Raw genomic sequence first — 15274 nt, forward strand, 5'->3', positions numbered from 1 at the left:
GGCAGTCTCTGTCCTGTTCTTAAGTTCCTTCTAAGTGCTGGTTATTCTGGTCGTGTTGTTTGGAACCAAGAACCTCATCAACTAATTTTACCATCAGGTCTGTAGCTTCCGTTTCGATAAGAACATATGGGAAGGAAAAAAAGGAAATATAAATGAAGAGGAAACTATTGAGGGTAGGTGGGAACTGCAAAAGCAAACGAATTGAGATAGAAAGGTGCCAGAAGCTATTTTAGATCAGAGAAAATCTTTCATGAACTTGAGTCAATACATTAGGTTGCACTTGTAGCAACTGCAGCATCTTGCTAGTATTAGCAATGTAGTCACTGTGCAGGCTGCAGTGTCACAGTACGGGCTGACAGAGATGCATTTGCAGATGGGCAGGAGCAGTGCTTCTCAGAAGCTGACAACATTTGATGTAGCTCTATTAATTGTGTTAATCTTTCAGATTAATGAATGGCTGCTTTACATCAAATATGCTCAGCTGAGCATTACAGAAATTAAAACCACTGTAAGAATTTTGGAATTTGATCCAGGTTGATGGTGTCAGCTCTGGCTTGCGTGTATCCGTAAAATTAAAAATCAGCTGCTCAGGATAGCAGCAAGCTATGAATGAACCTGGCCCTGGCAAAGAGGTGCCAGTGCTGTTGAAGCCTGATGCCCTTTAACAGAGAACTTGAGAGCTTAGTTTGTGCAGCTCCTTTGGGCACAGGAGGAAAAAAAAAAAAAAAACAACCAAAATAAAATCCAGTAAGGTGCCCAAATTTGAGTAGTAGGGAAACATGTGAGTGTATTTGTTAACTGGAGTATAAGATGAGCTGTTTGTTTAGACATCTACCAGTAGCTGTGCTTAAAGCAGGAGGCCCCTGCATGAGTCACGTGAAAGAAGGAAAATGTGGTGATCATGTTCTGGAGGGATGCACAGTAGCATGGCCCGCGTCTCTAGAGCAGGAGCAGGAATAGCTGCACTCATCTCATGCCAAAGCTATGACTTGGGACTTTCACGATGGGTCAGTGTAAGGGTCAGGCTTGGAAGGACTCATTGGTTAAGCTTTCTTTCCTTTGCTGGCCTAAACTGTGCCTACTGTGTTTATTTCATTGCATTTATATATGTCAGTGTATTATTTTTAGGCTGTTCTGAGTTATAGAATTTGAGAAGCCTTAACTTAATCATCATTTTGTCTTCCTGAGGATGTCATAGTTGCGTTTCTGTGACCTGTGTTTTTGCTCAAGATGTAGTGTTTGTGTGTCTGTCTCAGCATGTCTAAGAGGGAGAAGTTGCACCACTGATGTGCCTGTTGAAGAAGAGGGATGATACTTCTTCCTTATCTGCCTTAAATTCAAATACAAATGCTCCATTATGAAGTAGTGGAGGAAGGAGCAGAAACTCCTACCTAGCAGTCCCTCTGCCTACTGGCAGGGAAAGCCTAGGGTTTCTGCAGAGGCCCACAGGTCTGCAGGGGAGCCTGAGACCCACGCAGTTCCTTAGGAACGGTGTGGTGAAATGATCCACCACACCATGCTCCCTGAGCTTACTTGTGTTTTTCTTCGAGTGCAAATCAGCACTATTAACATTCACATCTTCCTATGGAGAATTGTGATCAGCTCTTCTGTTCATTATTTGCATGCTGTTGTTGGAATTACACCGTGGTTCTTTGCTGTGATGTTAAACGCTGCATTGGATGCTATAATAATCTAATAAACTTTCAGATTCATTCAGTCATTCCAGCATAAACATTTTTGGAATTTAAAAGCATCAAAGAAGAAAAATCGGAATGAAAATTAGTGGTGCTTCTCCCCTGTGTGTGTCTCAGTTGCATTTTACATAAAATATACTAATTAAATTGATTCTCTTATGTGTAGCTCTTAAAATGACCCAGATCTTCAATATGACAGAGAGACTCTGGTGGTTTCTCTAAATGAGAGGACAGCCAGTGGGCATTCACATCTGACTAGGTGCACACCTCCTCTAATCTCAGCTGGCTCTAAAAATTTGGTTCAGTCATCAGCAGCTTCTGCAGTGGAACTCTCTTGTGCGTCTGGGAGGCACCGAACACAGGCTTTCACTGAGCACTTCTGTAGTGCCAGCAGAAAGTTGCAGGCAGCAGCGCTGTCCTGAACTACCCTTCTTCTCCCCGGCTGTCCTTGGGATGTATCATCACCTCCATTTCACCTCTGTGACTGGTTGAAACAGGCAGAGCTTCATGAAACAGGCAGATGACTGAAATGGTCAAGGCAGTTCGCCATTCTTTCCCCACCCTCCACCCATTATTTTTTTTAAAAACTGAATTTAATTCACTGAGTCATTTTTAAGAGCCATGAAGAAGTTGCCAAATCATGCCAACCTCGGCTGGTAACAAAATAGAATGTATGCTCCTTTCTTAAACAAAGTATGTGTCAAGATATTGCCCTTTTCCATGGAAAACTGGTAGACATTGTATATATTTTGTAGTGTAAATATAGGTATGTACTGCTGTAAAGGAGGAGAAAAAAGGGAGAGGTAGGTGAGCGATTTAACCCTGAATGTACTGTCCTGTTAAGAATTACAAGCGCGGCTCAGCCAGTCAGGAGCAGAAATGAAGGTATTTGTGCACATTTTCCTACAAGTCTGACTTCCTACCAGTGATAGTAACTCTTACCACCACCAGAGGTGGATCAAGCACAGATACTCTGGCTTTGGTTTCTTCAGTCTACACATTATTCCATAACAGATTTCAGCAGTGTTGCCCAAAGGGAACCTGAGCCCCCGTGTGCAGCAAATCATTGTTTCTTGTGTGATTAATGGGCATTAATGCTTCAGGAAGCAAAAAAATATATATATTTCCCTCCATCCTGAAAAACTCTTTAAATTCTTGATATGGTTCTTAATGTAGTGATGTAATGAGCATTTTTTATTCATAGGTAATGTTGTTGGCAACCTGGGACACTCCTTTTTCAGCCAGAGCTTTCTGGGAAGCAAAGAACACGGAGGGTTCTTGTACGTTGCGGCTACGTATCAGTCCCTGCAGGACCTGGTGCTCCCAACCCCGCCCTACTTGTTTGGCATCCTCATTCAGAAATGGGAGACACCCTGGGCTAAAGTGTTCCCCATTCGGCTGATGTTGAGACTTGGAGCTGAATACAGACGTAAGTAATGTGTGTTCTTTTAGCTGCAATTATTCCTGCAGGATAATGTATTCTGGTTTAGAGCACACACACCCAGCCCTCAATTGTTACCTGCCAAAGCAACGTCAGCTTAAACAAGCAGGTAAAAATTATTGTCGCTGGTGTTCCATACCTATGTTGCATCCAGGTAACAGCACAGCAGCCCTGGGGTCTTGTTATGACCTACAGCCTTTTAAGACTGTAATAGTTGAGCCTTTATGGAAACAAATCTAATTCTGAGCAGCTATCTGTTGTTCACTTGGTGACCCGAAAAGGAGCAGTGTGCAGAACAAGTCTCGTTTAGCTGGTGTAGTTATGTCAAAGGCTCTCATTTGTCCTGTTAAGCTCTTTCCAAGCTGAAATAGAAGAGTGTTTGCCTTTAGTTTTTGCTCGTTATCCAGAGAATACACACACAGGGGTAACTGATGTGGCAGCTTGTTAGGAAAATTCTGTTGCAACTAATAAAAACGAAGCTGGAGAGAATGTTTCAGCTAAATAAAATCTTAGCAGCGAGAATGCAGTAAAATCTTCAAAAGACATCGGTGATCTGCTGGAACTCTGTCCACCATGACAGGCCAGAAGTTCATTGTCCCAGTTGTCTGCTGCCTTAATTGGCATGACATATAAATCTGAATTACTGTGTTGTTGCTAATCTTTTTCAGATGCCCCTCTTAATATTCCCATAAATTTAACAAAGTAAGTTTTAGCATATGCTCTACTGTGATTTGTGGTGTTTAAAGAACTTTGTTGGGGAATTTTTCATAAATACATGTTATTGGAGAGGAAAAAGGAAATCTTCAAAGCTTCCTTTCAGAGGATGAGGACTGTAGGTTAAACTTGTCCAAAGAAGCATTAGTGCTACAGGTGTGTTTGTTTTTGTGTACACTGACATTTAGAAAAACGAAGATGCTCATGTTTTGGAAGTGACATCTGTTTTTGAGCACGGAAACAAATGTTTTGATACTCACAGGTGGAAGTACCTGCTCTGGATTTAATGGGAAGCCACGGCTTGAATTGCTTCTATAGCTGTGGGTTGGATTTGGGCATATTCATCGGTACTGTGATGCAGATCACTTCTTCAGCCCCCTCCATTTAAGGGCTGCATCTGTGTCTGAGGTTTCCTTGGATACATTCTCTTTTTTGCTGGAGTTTGTTAGATTTAGGCCATTTGTCCAATGCTGCCGAAAGTATAGCAGATCAGTGGCGAGAATTACTCCTGGGTCACTGGTTATTTGGAAATGGCTGCTGCGTATTTGCAGACCCACGACTTCAGTCTCCACTTCTTGTTGCATCAGGACACTGTGCTTGAGTAGGTCAGCTGTACAGTGCTTGTGCAGGAGTTGTGATACTTTCCAGATGCCTCATCAGCGTGCTAAAACGGGAGTTCATAAGGAAATCATGATGATTTCATTCAAACCTGTAGAGCGTTTTGCAGCACCTTGTGACGACAGTGGAGGCTGTGAAGATGTGTGGCACTTTGGAAAATCAGGCTGAGTGGTTGCTTGAGGATAGTTTAGGAAATTTCCTTCACATCTGTGTTTAGCAAACCATGACATTACGTATGACTGCGTGAGTCATGTTCCAAGCTCTGTTACGACTATGACAACAACATAATGTAATGTAGCCAGATCCATACACTGCACGTTGAATTGCGTCATAGGTGTTGTACAAGGATGGGTAAGTCAGCCAAGGAATGCAGATATTTCACATTGTTATCATACTGTAAATATCCTTTTCATTCTTTTTGACATGCTTCTGTAGAGAACTTGCCACTTTTTAATGAGATTATGAAAACAGAAAATGAAATAATCTCAGTATTGTCACTTGAACGTCACCTATATCAGCGACAAGCTAAAGGCTTAGGATGCTGTCATGAAGAGAGACAGGATGACCATAAAAAAGAGAGAAGCCATTTCCAAGAAGTATCTTGACGTGTCAGGTGCATTATAGAATTATGCCCTTCTTCTCTTTGCTGTTTAAACTCTTGTCTTCTTTCCAGTCTTTTCTTTTGCTGCTGGTCACCGCATTCAGCTGAGGCCATTGTATTTGAGTCTGTTTTTGCAGAATCTCAGTACATAAATTGAATTTGACTTTTTCTGTTTTATCTTATCCTAGTTTATCCATGCCCACTTTTTAGTGTCAGATTTCGTAAACCTTTGTTTGGAGAGACCGGACACACGATTATGAACCTCCTTGCAGTAAGTGCTGAGGCTGTTCCCATGTTCCATTGATGTGCATTGATCAGTGTGGGGAGAGCTGGGCTCCTGTTGCACATAGTAGTTGGCATGCCTAGATGACAGGAGGAAATAGCAAGCATTTGGGTGAATTGCCTGCTATTACTGGTAATGGATGTCAGCTTGTGACAGCATGTGAATCGTAAAGAGGTTCCCAAAGCAGCACCCCAGCCTTGGCCAATGGAGAATGTTTGGATCTGGCAGTAAGTGCAGTAGTTGCTTTGATCACTTCCTCAGCAGTGCTGGGTTGTCAGTGTTTAGCTGCAGCTCTCTGATTACACAGAGCTTCAACTGAAATGAATTTGCTGGCTTTTCTGACACGGCATATATTTTCAGTATCGAAAATTCTTTAATGTGTGACTTAATGTCAGTGCTAGGAAAAACTAATTATCCAGTAATGTAACAGAACACAGAACAAATATTCTTGCATACAGTGATGGCATTCAAGGCTGGAGAATATTAATTTTGATGTAAGAAAATCAGTGGAATAACAGTGACTAAGAGGCATGATGATGTTTTCTCATTTGTGTGCTTTGATTATGTAGTTTACAAGCTGTGATGTTTCCCTCCCTCCCTGCTTTTCAAGTTACTGATTACAATTACTTGAATGAGGTAGCTGATGGTCACTAGGATAGTTAGGAAACCTGCAATGTTAATGATGATTACCGCGCGTAACTTTTAAAAACTTGTTTTAATTACCAGGATTTCAGAAATTACCAGTACACGCTGCCGGTGGTCCAAGGCTTAGTGGTTGATATGGAAGTCAGAAAAACCAGCATCAAAATTCCAAGCAACAGATACAATGAGGTAATGCTTAAAAGAAATATATTTGTTTGCAGTTTCTTTGGATGGAAGACCTCGGGTCTAAAGGAATTTTATTCTTATCACCATTGCTAGGGAAGACTGCCTTGAAATCAGTCAATGAATGCATGATGAGTGCATATTTTAAGAGTGAGTGATGGTGGCTCCACAGGAAGAATGCAGTTTGATTTACTGTTAATAAAACGGGAAAGATTATTTATTTTTCTTCAGTTTTCTAATTTCAAAGTATTGCCAATAATAGAAAATATTAGAGGACTGCAAATACCATTTTGACTTGAGCAAGTAAGTTGACAAACTTTACACTTGATTATGGTAAACTAGGAGGAAAAAGTGCATTAGCTTTCCGCATCTATGTTGTACATGTATCTTGCAGCATGTGTTAGTATTTGTTGGTATGTAAAATATCTGCATCTCAATTTCATACTCGATTTCTGGTGTGAGAAAATCAGTGTCCTCAAGATGCAGTGGCGCTGCAAAAGCTGAGGGACAGGATGTTTGAACAGTAATGAAGGAGGTGACATATGTTGTGGTCTGTATGGACAGGAGTGGGAAACTTGGTATTTTTAAAACCCATCAGCAGCTGGGAGAAGAGCGAAGCTCCTGAGCAAGAGCCTTTTTAAAAGGCCTTGTAGAATCAGAGCAGGACACAGCTTTATGTTGGGAGAGAATTGTTCTACTGGAAGCATTTAAGTAAAATAATAGCAGGATTGAGGAAATAAAAAAAGGATAAGCAGTTTTTATGTGAAGTTTGAAAAGAAGAAACTGATAAAGCAAGAAGATAAAGGGTCTGTTTAAAAGACATATTCTTGGTGCTGTTGTGAGAAAATGGAAAAGGTCAGTAAAGTTTGCAGGCATTAAATACAGATCGGCGCACTGGAGGCAGTTCAGTAAGAGCTGTGCTTGATGTCTGCAGGTGTTCTAGATCAGTTCTGTATTAGATGCTGCACTAAGCTGGACTCTGTATTTTGAATGAAGGTGAATTAAACCATACGACCTTTACTTCTCCCCCGAGTAAAGCAGTATTTCATTAGAGAAGAGCGTCACTTCAACTGTCTTGAAAATGAAAAACTCAATCTCATGCATGGATTAAATGTGGAAAATTCAGACTGTAATTAAAAAATTAAATATTCATACATTTTTTCTATTAAATTCATAGTTTTTTCTTCAAGATGATCTTACTTTTCTACAACTTCTAGTGATACTCAATTGCAAGTGTAGAACGATGTAGTCCCTCGACAAAGATACCACTGTTAATAAGTTGCCTTGTTACAAAATACGACGGCCATCTCCTGTTGTTTCTTGTCATGCTAAAGGCAACTACTGGGCTCTGTAAAGGTGGCTGTTGTTGAGCTAAATTCTTGTTTCTGGAGCATGAGATGATAAACTAGATAATGCTAATTAAGTTTCCTCCCTAAACATTACACCTGTGCGCATTTGTCAACAGCGAGCATCAGCTAATGTTCCTGGCACTCTAATGAAGGCATTATGTTAGGCTGAGAAAGATAAACGTGTTGTGCAGGGCGTGCGTACTTATCAGGTACAGGAAGCGTAGGATTGGAGTATGAGTGCTCTTAGGAGACGTCAGCATTTTCCTTCTCAAGGTTTTTGCGGTGGGAGGTGTAATTTAATCACCCTCCCCCCCCTTTTTTCTTCAAATCAAATACATAATTTTTAGTTTTGAAACAAATTCTAGAGATGACTCCTCAGTTTTTATTTAGATAAAAATCTCATCCTCTAAGACTTCATGAAGAGAGGAGAAAATGAAAGAAGGTTACAATTTACAGTATGTTTTGCTGAGAATTAAAATGATTTCTGGATGTCAGTGATTCAGATCTCTTTGAAAAGTCTTTGAAAGAGGAACACTGCTCCCTGTTTCACCAGTTCATGCGGGTGAAGCACAGGGACACCAAAGCTTTGGTGTCTGCTCATGGCAGAACCAGGATTAAATGCCACGAGTCAGAGTGCCAGTCTTGCAGTGAACTGTGAAGGCGGTATCTGCGATTTATGATTTATGTCATGCACAGCTCTAGTAGTGTAAACTAACCAGGTATTTACCTCCTGTATTTTTCTAATATTTTTTCCCTTGAATGTTTCATAAAACAGCTAGAGAAAGCAGCTTTTGTAGGTCATCTATCCTTCATACCAGTTACCTTAGTTACATGAAAGGTGACACTAAAGCATCTAGATGAAATAAGATCTGAACCATCTTTTCAAATGCAGGTTATGGTTCTGAGTACTGAAGTCTGACGTGAGACTGTAAGCACTCTTAAAGTTTCTCTGTCTGAATGAGCTGTTTCAAGAATAACCTGTATATGGTATTGCATGACAAACAGGGTAAGAATGGTAAACATTTTTGTTTGCAGATGATGAAAGCCATGAACAAATCCAACGAGCATGTTCTAGCAGGGGGAGCGTGCTTCAATGAGAAAGCAGATTCGCATCTGGTGTGTGTTCAGAATGATGATGGGAATTACCAGACGCAGGCCATCAGCATCCATAATCAGCCAAGGAAGGGTGAGAACAGGGCTCGTGAGGAGGCTGTTCCCTCACAGTGCTCTGTGTGACTTTTGTTTTGCCATTGTTCTTACAGCAATGCAACGTGCCATTCAGTGAATCTGTCAGGATTGGGCCTGTCTGTATTTCAGTGTTTCTGCTAGAAGTTCAGACACAATAATTCTGACTGTTGGCCTTCCTGAATGGGCAGCTTTGAGTTAGGCGTGCAACACACAAAGTGTGTGTTGCATTACTCTGTCTGCCTTAAACCCCTCAGTGTTGTATTCCACTTGCAGAATGCTAGATCTCAGACATCAAGGGGCACGCTCTGCTGTTTGCGTCCTGTGTACAGTCCTCACCACGCTTCCTAGGTCAGTAGTGCTGTTCTGAATTTATCTCAGAGGTGTTCTGGCAGCTTCATAGGCCAAGCAGACATAAAATTAAGCAGATTATGGCTTGCTCCCTTGTAAATATGGTAATGCTGTTTGCAGAGTACAGCTTGGGACATGCAAAGTTCCGGAAGACACAGTGGGAGTGTGCTTGCCTGTGCTTGGCCTGCAGGCTGTGTGAAAGGAGGAAAATTAGGTTTAGTAGGAGGGAGGAGAGGCGAACAGAAATAAGCAACAGCAGCAGCGTTCAAATAATGTAGCTTCAAAAACTTCCAGCAAGTATTTTGTGATACTTGGTGGTCATTTTAGACATTTTATTGTGAATCAGCTGGCTTCGAGCTGCAGTCTTTCCACTGGCTTAGTGTTACGGTGCGAGCCATAAGCAGCTCACTCATAGTCTTTTGCTGGCAGTGTGAGAACTTTTAGAATTACGTAATTGGTTACCTTAAATTAACAATCCTGAAACTTAACGCTGTTAGGGAGAGTGATGAAATACAAGCATTTAGGCTGACAAAACTGCTGCCCAGATAAGAAGATAACGGGATCATTTGCCATTCTGTGTCCAAGCATGTAACGTGCATTGAAGTCACTCTGATTCTGAGCAGCACTTGTTCTGATTTAGATTAATCACCTCTTCGGGTGATAGAGCTGTTGTACCCGATTCTTGTGTGAGGCATTGTTTTGATGAAAGCCTCACTAAATCACGCTTGTTTTTGTTGTTGCAGTGACTGGTGCCAGCTTCTTTGTGTTCAGTGGAGCTTTAAAATCCTCCTCAGGCTACCTTGCCAAATCCAGTATAGTAGAAGGTAAGAACCGAACTGCTTGCTTATAATGCACTTCTTCCCTCTTAGCACTGCTCAGCTAAGCCCTGAGTATTTGAATCAAGCTGCTGCTTCAGCTTCATCTTGCTTTTTAGCAAAAAAAACAAAAACAAAACCCATTGCTTCCTTTAATGAGGGGAATGTGTTATCCTTGTGTTTTTCCTAGCCAGTGCTCATCAGTGTTCCATCTTTCAGGGATCTGAGAGTTCAGGAATGGGCTTGTGTAGTGATAAAATGGATTTCTAATATTTCTGTTGCTCATAAGAGGAAGGATGTTTTTCTTTTTTATAGAGCCTGTTCCTTGTGACTTATTTTGGCTTATGAGGATTTCTTGGTTCCCTAGATGGAGTAATGGTCCAGATAACTGCTGAGAACATGGACTCTCTGAGGCAAGCCTTGAGAGAGATGAAAGACTTCACCATCACTTGTGGCAAAGTAGATGCTGAAGATCCTCAGGAACACGTTCACATTCAGTGGGTAGAAGATGATAAAAACTTCAGTAAGGGGTAAGCAAGACATATTTGACTGAATTTGTTAAATTCAGTTCACAAACATTTCAGTTTAACAAATTCAATTTGTTAAAATTTTAATGGATCTTATAAGGTGGACAGACCACCAAATCAGTAGGAATTATAAGCTTATACCTCTATTTTGAGTGATAAGATGCAATTAAATGTAATGAAAATGGAGCTGAGACACCAGAGCTTTGGGGCATCAATTAAGAAAGCTGTCAGTGCTGTGGATTATTTTGCCAGTTACTGGAATCTCTCTCCAACACTCAATGCTGAACCCTGCATGTTATGGTCACTTTGTACTCTTGTTGCTTCGTTTGCATTAAATAGTGCTGGAAGAAAAATTGCTGAACACCAGCAGTATGTATTGTACTTCGATAGTTAAGCCAAAAGAAAATCATCTGTGGCAGTGTAAGTAGTTAGGGGGGAAAAATGCTGCTACAATGGGTACAATCTTGTAAGGAATCAGCATCTCCAAGGGATGGTGTTTCTGTATGTACAGGCACTCTGTTTGGGTCAGTCTCAGGTTCTGTAATTAAATGTTACAGAACTCATTCTGTAGTGTGTTAAGTAGTGTTTTAAGGTGTCGCAGGCCTCCAGCACGGTTATAAATGAATAAAAAGCAAATCCATTTGAAGCACATCTTGTTGCTCTTTTAACACCCGATTAGAGTACAGCCCTGGTGCAAAGCTTAGCTGGAAGCCTGTAGGAAGTGCCATCCTCAGCCCCATGTGTCAGGGGGTTGGGGTTGCACTGGACAGCAGGACGGCTGTGCCTCTTCGCTCTTCCTTATGTACATCCAGGCTTAGCATCAGCATTGCAATTAGCAGCTGTATGTAGGGTCATTTACTTTGGCACCCTTTGTTCAAGCAGTTTCCTTCTGAGGCTAGTTTTGGTCTGTGCCCCATTAAGTTGATGTGGTAAGCTGCTTTGTAGTGGTTCAAATTGCAGAGCACTCAGTTATGAAAATAACTTGCAGCAATTCTGTTGAAGGGTTTAGGTGTACCAGAGGCACTGTCCTTTGATCTATGAGGTACTTTTCCTTTGTAATATCCTCTATTAATACCTCCTGCTAAGTAGGAATTTACACTTTTTTTCCCCTCTGCTTCTGCAGTGTTGTAAGCCCTATTGATGGCAAATCAATGGAGTCTATAACAAGTGTGAAGATATTTCATGGCTCAGAGTACAAGGCAAATGGAAAGGTCATTCGATGGACAGAGGTAAGTCAGGCACACGGAGCATTTTGGGACTGCAACGACAGCAGTCTTTTCTTCATCCCGCTCTCCCTCCGTTACCAAAATTATAGCAGCAAATTCTTCAGAACAAACCTGTAGTAGCTTTTCTATGTGTAGGGAAAGATTTAGCAAGGCACAGTCCAGAGAACAGTGTCCTGCCACTGCTGGGTAGATCAGCCTCCTTCCATGGCCATCTTGTACAGCCTGCTTTGTGTTGGCCACCTCTTCTCATGCTCTCTTGTTGAACGTGGGAAGAACTAGAAAAATGCTTGGTTACTCTCTTACCCAAGGTAACAGCTGGTTTCATTTGTATTAAAAGCTACCTTTTAAAATGTAGATACATATTGTTTTTAAAATGCTATTTTCAGATACCTTTTCTAAAATTGCAAACAGTCAAATTGCTTACAGCATTTACTCCATTAAGAAACTGCACACGTGATGTTAGCTTTGACTGCCAGCACACAAATGCTAATGTTAAGGAGTTCTGGAAGTGCTTCACTTATCTGCCCAGGAGGAACCAAGTCAAATCTTTCTAAAGCTTGCCACCTTACTCTTTTTTTCCAGATTTATCTGGAGGTAAGTTTAGTGATGACAATACAAATTTCTTCTTCAGGCTGAGATGGCGTCTCCTAAAAGTGGTGGATTTTCTGAAATAAACGAACACCTATTTAAAAACAAATATCGTACAATATGTAGTGACTTTCCATAATGAAGCTTTTGATAGAATTGAAAGGTTTTGGAAAACATGTCTGTATAAATATCTGTTGTTTGAGGGGTGGTTTGTCTTTAGGGTCTTTTACCGATGTTCCTCAAGAAGCTTTTCTTGAAGCCTTCTTTCATAAAAAGTTTTGAAATGGCATTTGATTATTTTCTATATCTTAATTCTTACCTTCAGGTGTTTTTCCTGGAAAATGATGAGCAACACAGTGGTCTGAGTGACCCAGCTGATCACAGCAGACTGACTGAAAACGTGGCGAAAGCCTTCTGTTTAGCCCTCTGTCCTCATCTTAAATTGTTAAAAGAAGATGGAATGACTAAGCTTGGTCTGCGCGTTACTCTTGACTCAGATCAAGTAAGTCTTGAATAGTTCCAGTTTAATGACTGGGTCATTGTTTGTTTGTTCCCCCCCTCCAAAAACAAAAGGAATATGCTGCTTCAACCATTCTATTGCTTGAAGTACCACCAGTAGCAAGATGCTTATCTAGTACTGCTATTATGAGGTATTTGGGGCAGTCTGTTACCACTGGAGAGCCAGTGCACAGTGTGCATAAACAGCAAGCCAGTAGCAGCACCTGCTCTGTAGTCTGACCTGGAACAGCCCTTGGAGGTGCAGGCTAGTCCCCTGGTGGGAGAGATGCTGTAAGCTGGCCTTTCCACCAGGAGCTGAAGGGAGTAGATTAGACGTGTTCTTGTGTGAGCATAAAACCTTGTTCAGCAGCATGGCTGTTCTTAAAAGATCACATTGCATATGAGGCAGAAAAACAGATGGGAGCTTCCCATGAGAGTGCTCCGCAGCAAACACTACAAGCAGAGAGAAGGGGCTTTTGGCACGCCAGCTGGTCTTGCCTTGGAGTGAAGTGTGCTTAGCATCATGCAGCTTTTAAATACTGCATGCCTTAATCTGATAGTGCAGGGTATGGGTCCTGCTGGTCTGGAAGCTGTGCTTTGGTAGAGCAGTGGGGGAAAAGAAAAAGCTGCTTTTGTCTAGGCAGTCTCTGGAACACAGAGAAGATAAGTGGGAAGCTGATCTAATACTGGCTGCATGCTGTTCATGGGCCTGACTTCCCCAGGTGGAGACTGGGGCATCTCGCACAGCTCATCCTTCTCCTGCACAGCACTTCCCTCGCTGCCCACTGAGCCAGAGCCTACTATCCCTTTCTGTGTAAAACCCACTGTTACTTTGTATTTTTTTAGGTTGGTTATCAAGCTGGGAGTAATGGACAGCCACTGCCTTCTCAATACATGAATGACCTGGACAGTGCCTTAGTTCCAGTGATTCATGGAGGGGCATGTCAGTTGAGTGAGGGGCCAGTCATAATGGAGCTCATCTTTTATATTCTGGAAAACATCTCATAAGAGGACTTCATTTTCTGTTCAGACCTGTTCCAGCAGCAGTTGTATCTGAATCATTTGCACTTTAAAACTGGAAAAATTAAGCTTTTGGTAACACTATTAAGGGGAGGTCGGGGGGTGGTGGGAGGGACAGTTGTTCCATAATTCTAAATCTTCTATGCATTGTCAACAAACAGAGGATCAGGGCAGCTTCTATACTACAACATGGCTATGCTATCCTTGCAGCTAATAACTTCTGTTATTGTTAGAAAAATGCTCATGTTTAAAGACTTAGAGTACACGACTGTAAATGCTCAAACGAGTGCAAAGATCACTGGGGCATAAATAAAAAGTGAAACTCCAATCTTGTACTGTTTGTAGATGGACAAGTAAGAAACAACAATCAAGACCTCCATTCTGACCTCATCATAATGCCGTTTGTGGTTATTCTGTAGACATTAAAAAGTAACGTTTACATTATTTTGACCAGATTATTGGTTGAAATGTGTTTGGGGTAGCCCTTGAGAGATGTGGAACGATTACCTAGCCATAACTACATTTGTATATGAGTCTGAATGAGAAAGGCAGGCATCTCTCGGAACGCGGTGTTATGTACGCTGCAGTTGTGTGTGAAATAGGCTAGTTTACTTTTATCCCCCACTCTATTTACTGTAAGAAAAAAAAAAACAACAAACTTGTCACCTCAGCTGATTTCTGTAACCTCCTAGAACACCTTTGTTCTTCTCTACTTTGTTTACAAATCTGTATGAATTTCGGATATCTGTCCCAAGCAGCAGAGCAGTCCTAAAGTGCAGTTATTACCCCTTTTCCCCAGTAGGTTCTGCTTTTCTAAAAAGAGTAACACCCAGGGCAGCTTTAAGTCTCCTCCCTGCTGTACGCTGTAGTGTAACGCTAGTGTCGTGTAATACAAGACAGCTTGCACTTACTAGCTGCACCATGTAAAAGCTTACCTGTGATACAAGTATAGAGTGTCTCTTTCTGCATGTTCTGCTGAAAAAGGCTTTCTGGTCAGCGCTGAAGACTTGCACTTGGCCCAGTGCTCTTGGTCTCACCTGGAAGGGTGCTAGGGAAGCAGCTGCTCACAGCTGGCACAGCATGGTGAAGCTGGAATTGAGACAGCTAGAGGAAATGCGATTCCACAGTCTTCCCAAATTAAATTGTTTCACTGGAAAGCTGCTCACGAGGGGAAAGAGCTCAAAGCAGGAGCAGGGGGTTGTCTGTTGAGTCAAGCAAAACAGCTCTGAACCCCTCCCAGGAAGGGGATGAACATTTCCCCCTGCTGTCTATACAGAAAATTAGTGGGGAAAGGGAGACTACTTACAGTTAAGACAGTATCTCAGACCTTGCACTGTCCCTATTTGCAATCAGTTCTGTTGGATGCAATGGGGATCATTTCGTTCCTGCTGTGTATGAGTGATACAGGCGTCCTTTCAACCAGAAAGAGATATGCAAGGCTACTGTGAGACCAATGCTATGTTTTTTAAACAAATATGCAGCGTTAGCTGGGCAAAGGAAAAGGTAACTGTACACAGTGATGTATTTTATGTAAAGCCA

The 15274-nt window shown here is 41.7% G+C and overlaps 1 protein-coding gene across 5 annotated transcripts in view; it reads left to right on the forward strand.

The window, feature by feature from the left end:
* ZFYVE9 (zinc finger FYVE-type containing 9) overlaps window positions 1-14183 on the forward strand; it is a 58046-nt gene extending 43863 nt beyond the window's left edge. For 4 of the 5 annotated variants that reach the window (XM_021404268.1, XM_021404265.1, XM_021404266.1 and 1 more), the window contains 9 exons: window positions 2899-3123; window positions 5257-5339; window positions 6078-6182; window positions 8561-8711; window positions 9805-9885; window positions 10244-10406; window positions 11527-11632; window positions 12543-12719; window positions 13562-14183. In XM_021404268.1, the coding sequence (XP_021259943.1) occupies window positions 2899-3123; window positions 5257-5339; window positions 6078-6182; window positions 8561-8711; window positions 9805-9885; window positions 10244-10406; window positions 11527-11632; window positions 12543-12719; window positions 13562-13723 (1253 nt within the window). In that variant the 3' untranslated portion in view covers window positions 13724-14183. The remainder of the gene's footprint in view (window positions 1-2898; window positions 3124-5256; window positions 5340-6077; window positions 6183-8560; window positions 8712-9804; window positions 9886-10243; window positions 10407-11526; window positions 11633-12542; window positions 12720-13561) is intronic. The other variant, XM_021404264.1, reaches the window with a different exon arrangement.

Source organism: Numida meleagris, chromosome 7 (genome assembly GCF_002078875.1).
Source record: "Numida meleagris isolate 19003 breed g44 Domestic line chromosome 7, NumMel1.0, whole genome shotgun sequence".
Taxonomy (NCBI): Eukaryota; Metazoa; Chordata; class Aves; order Galliformes; family Numididae; genus Numida; species Numida meleagris.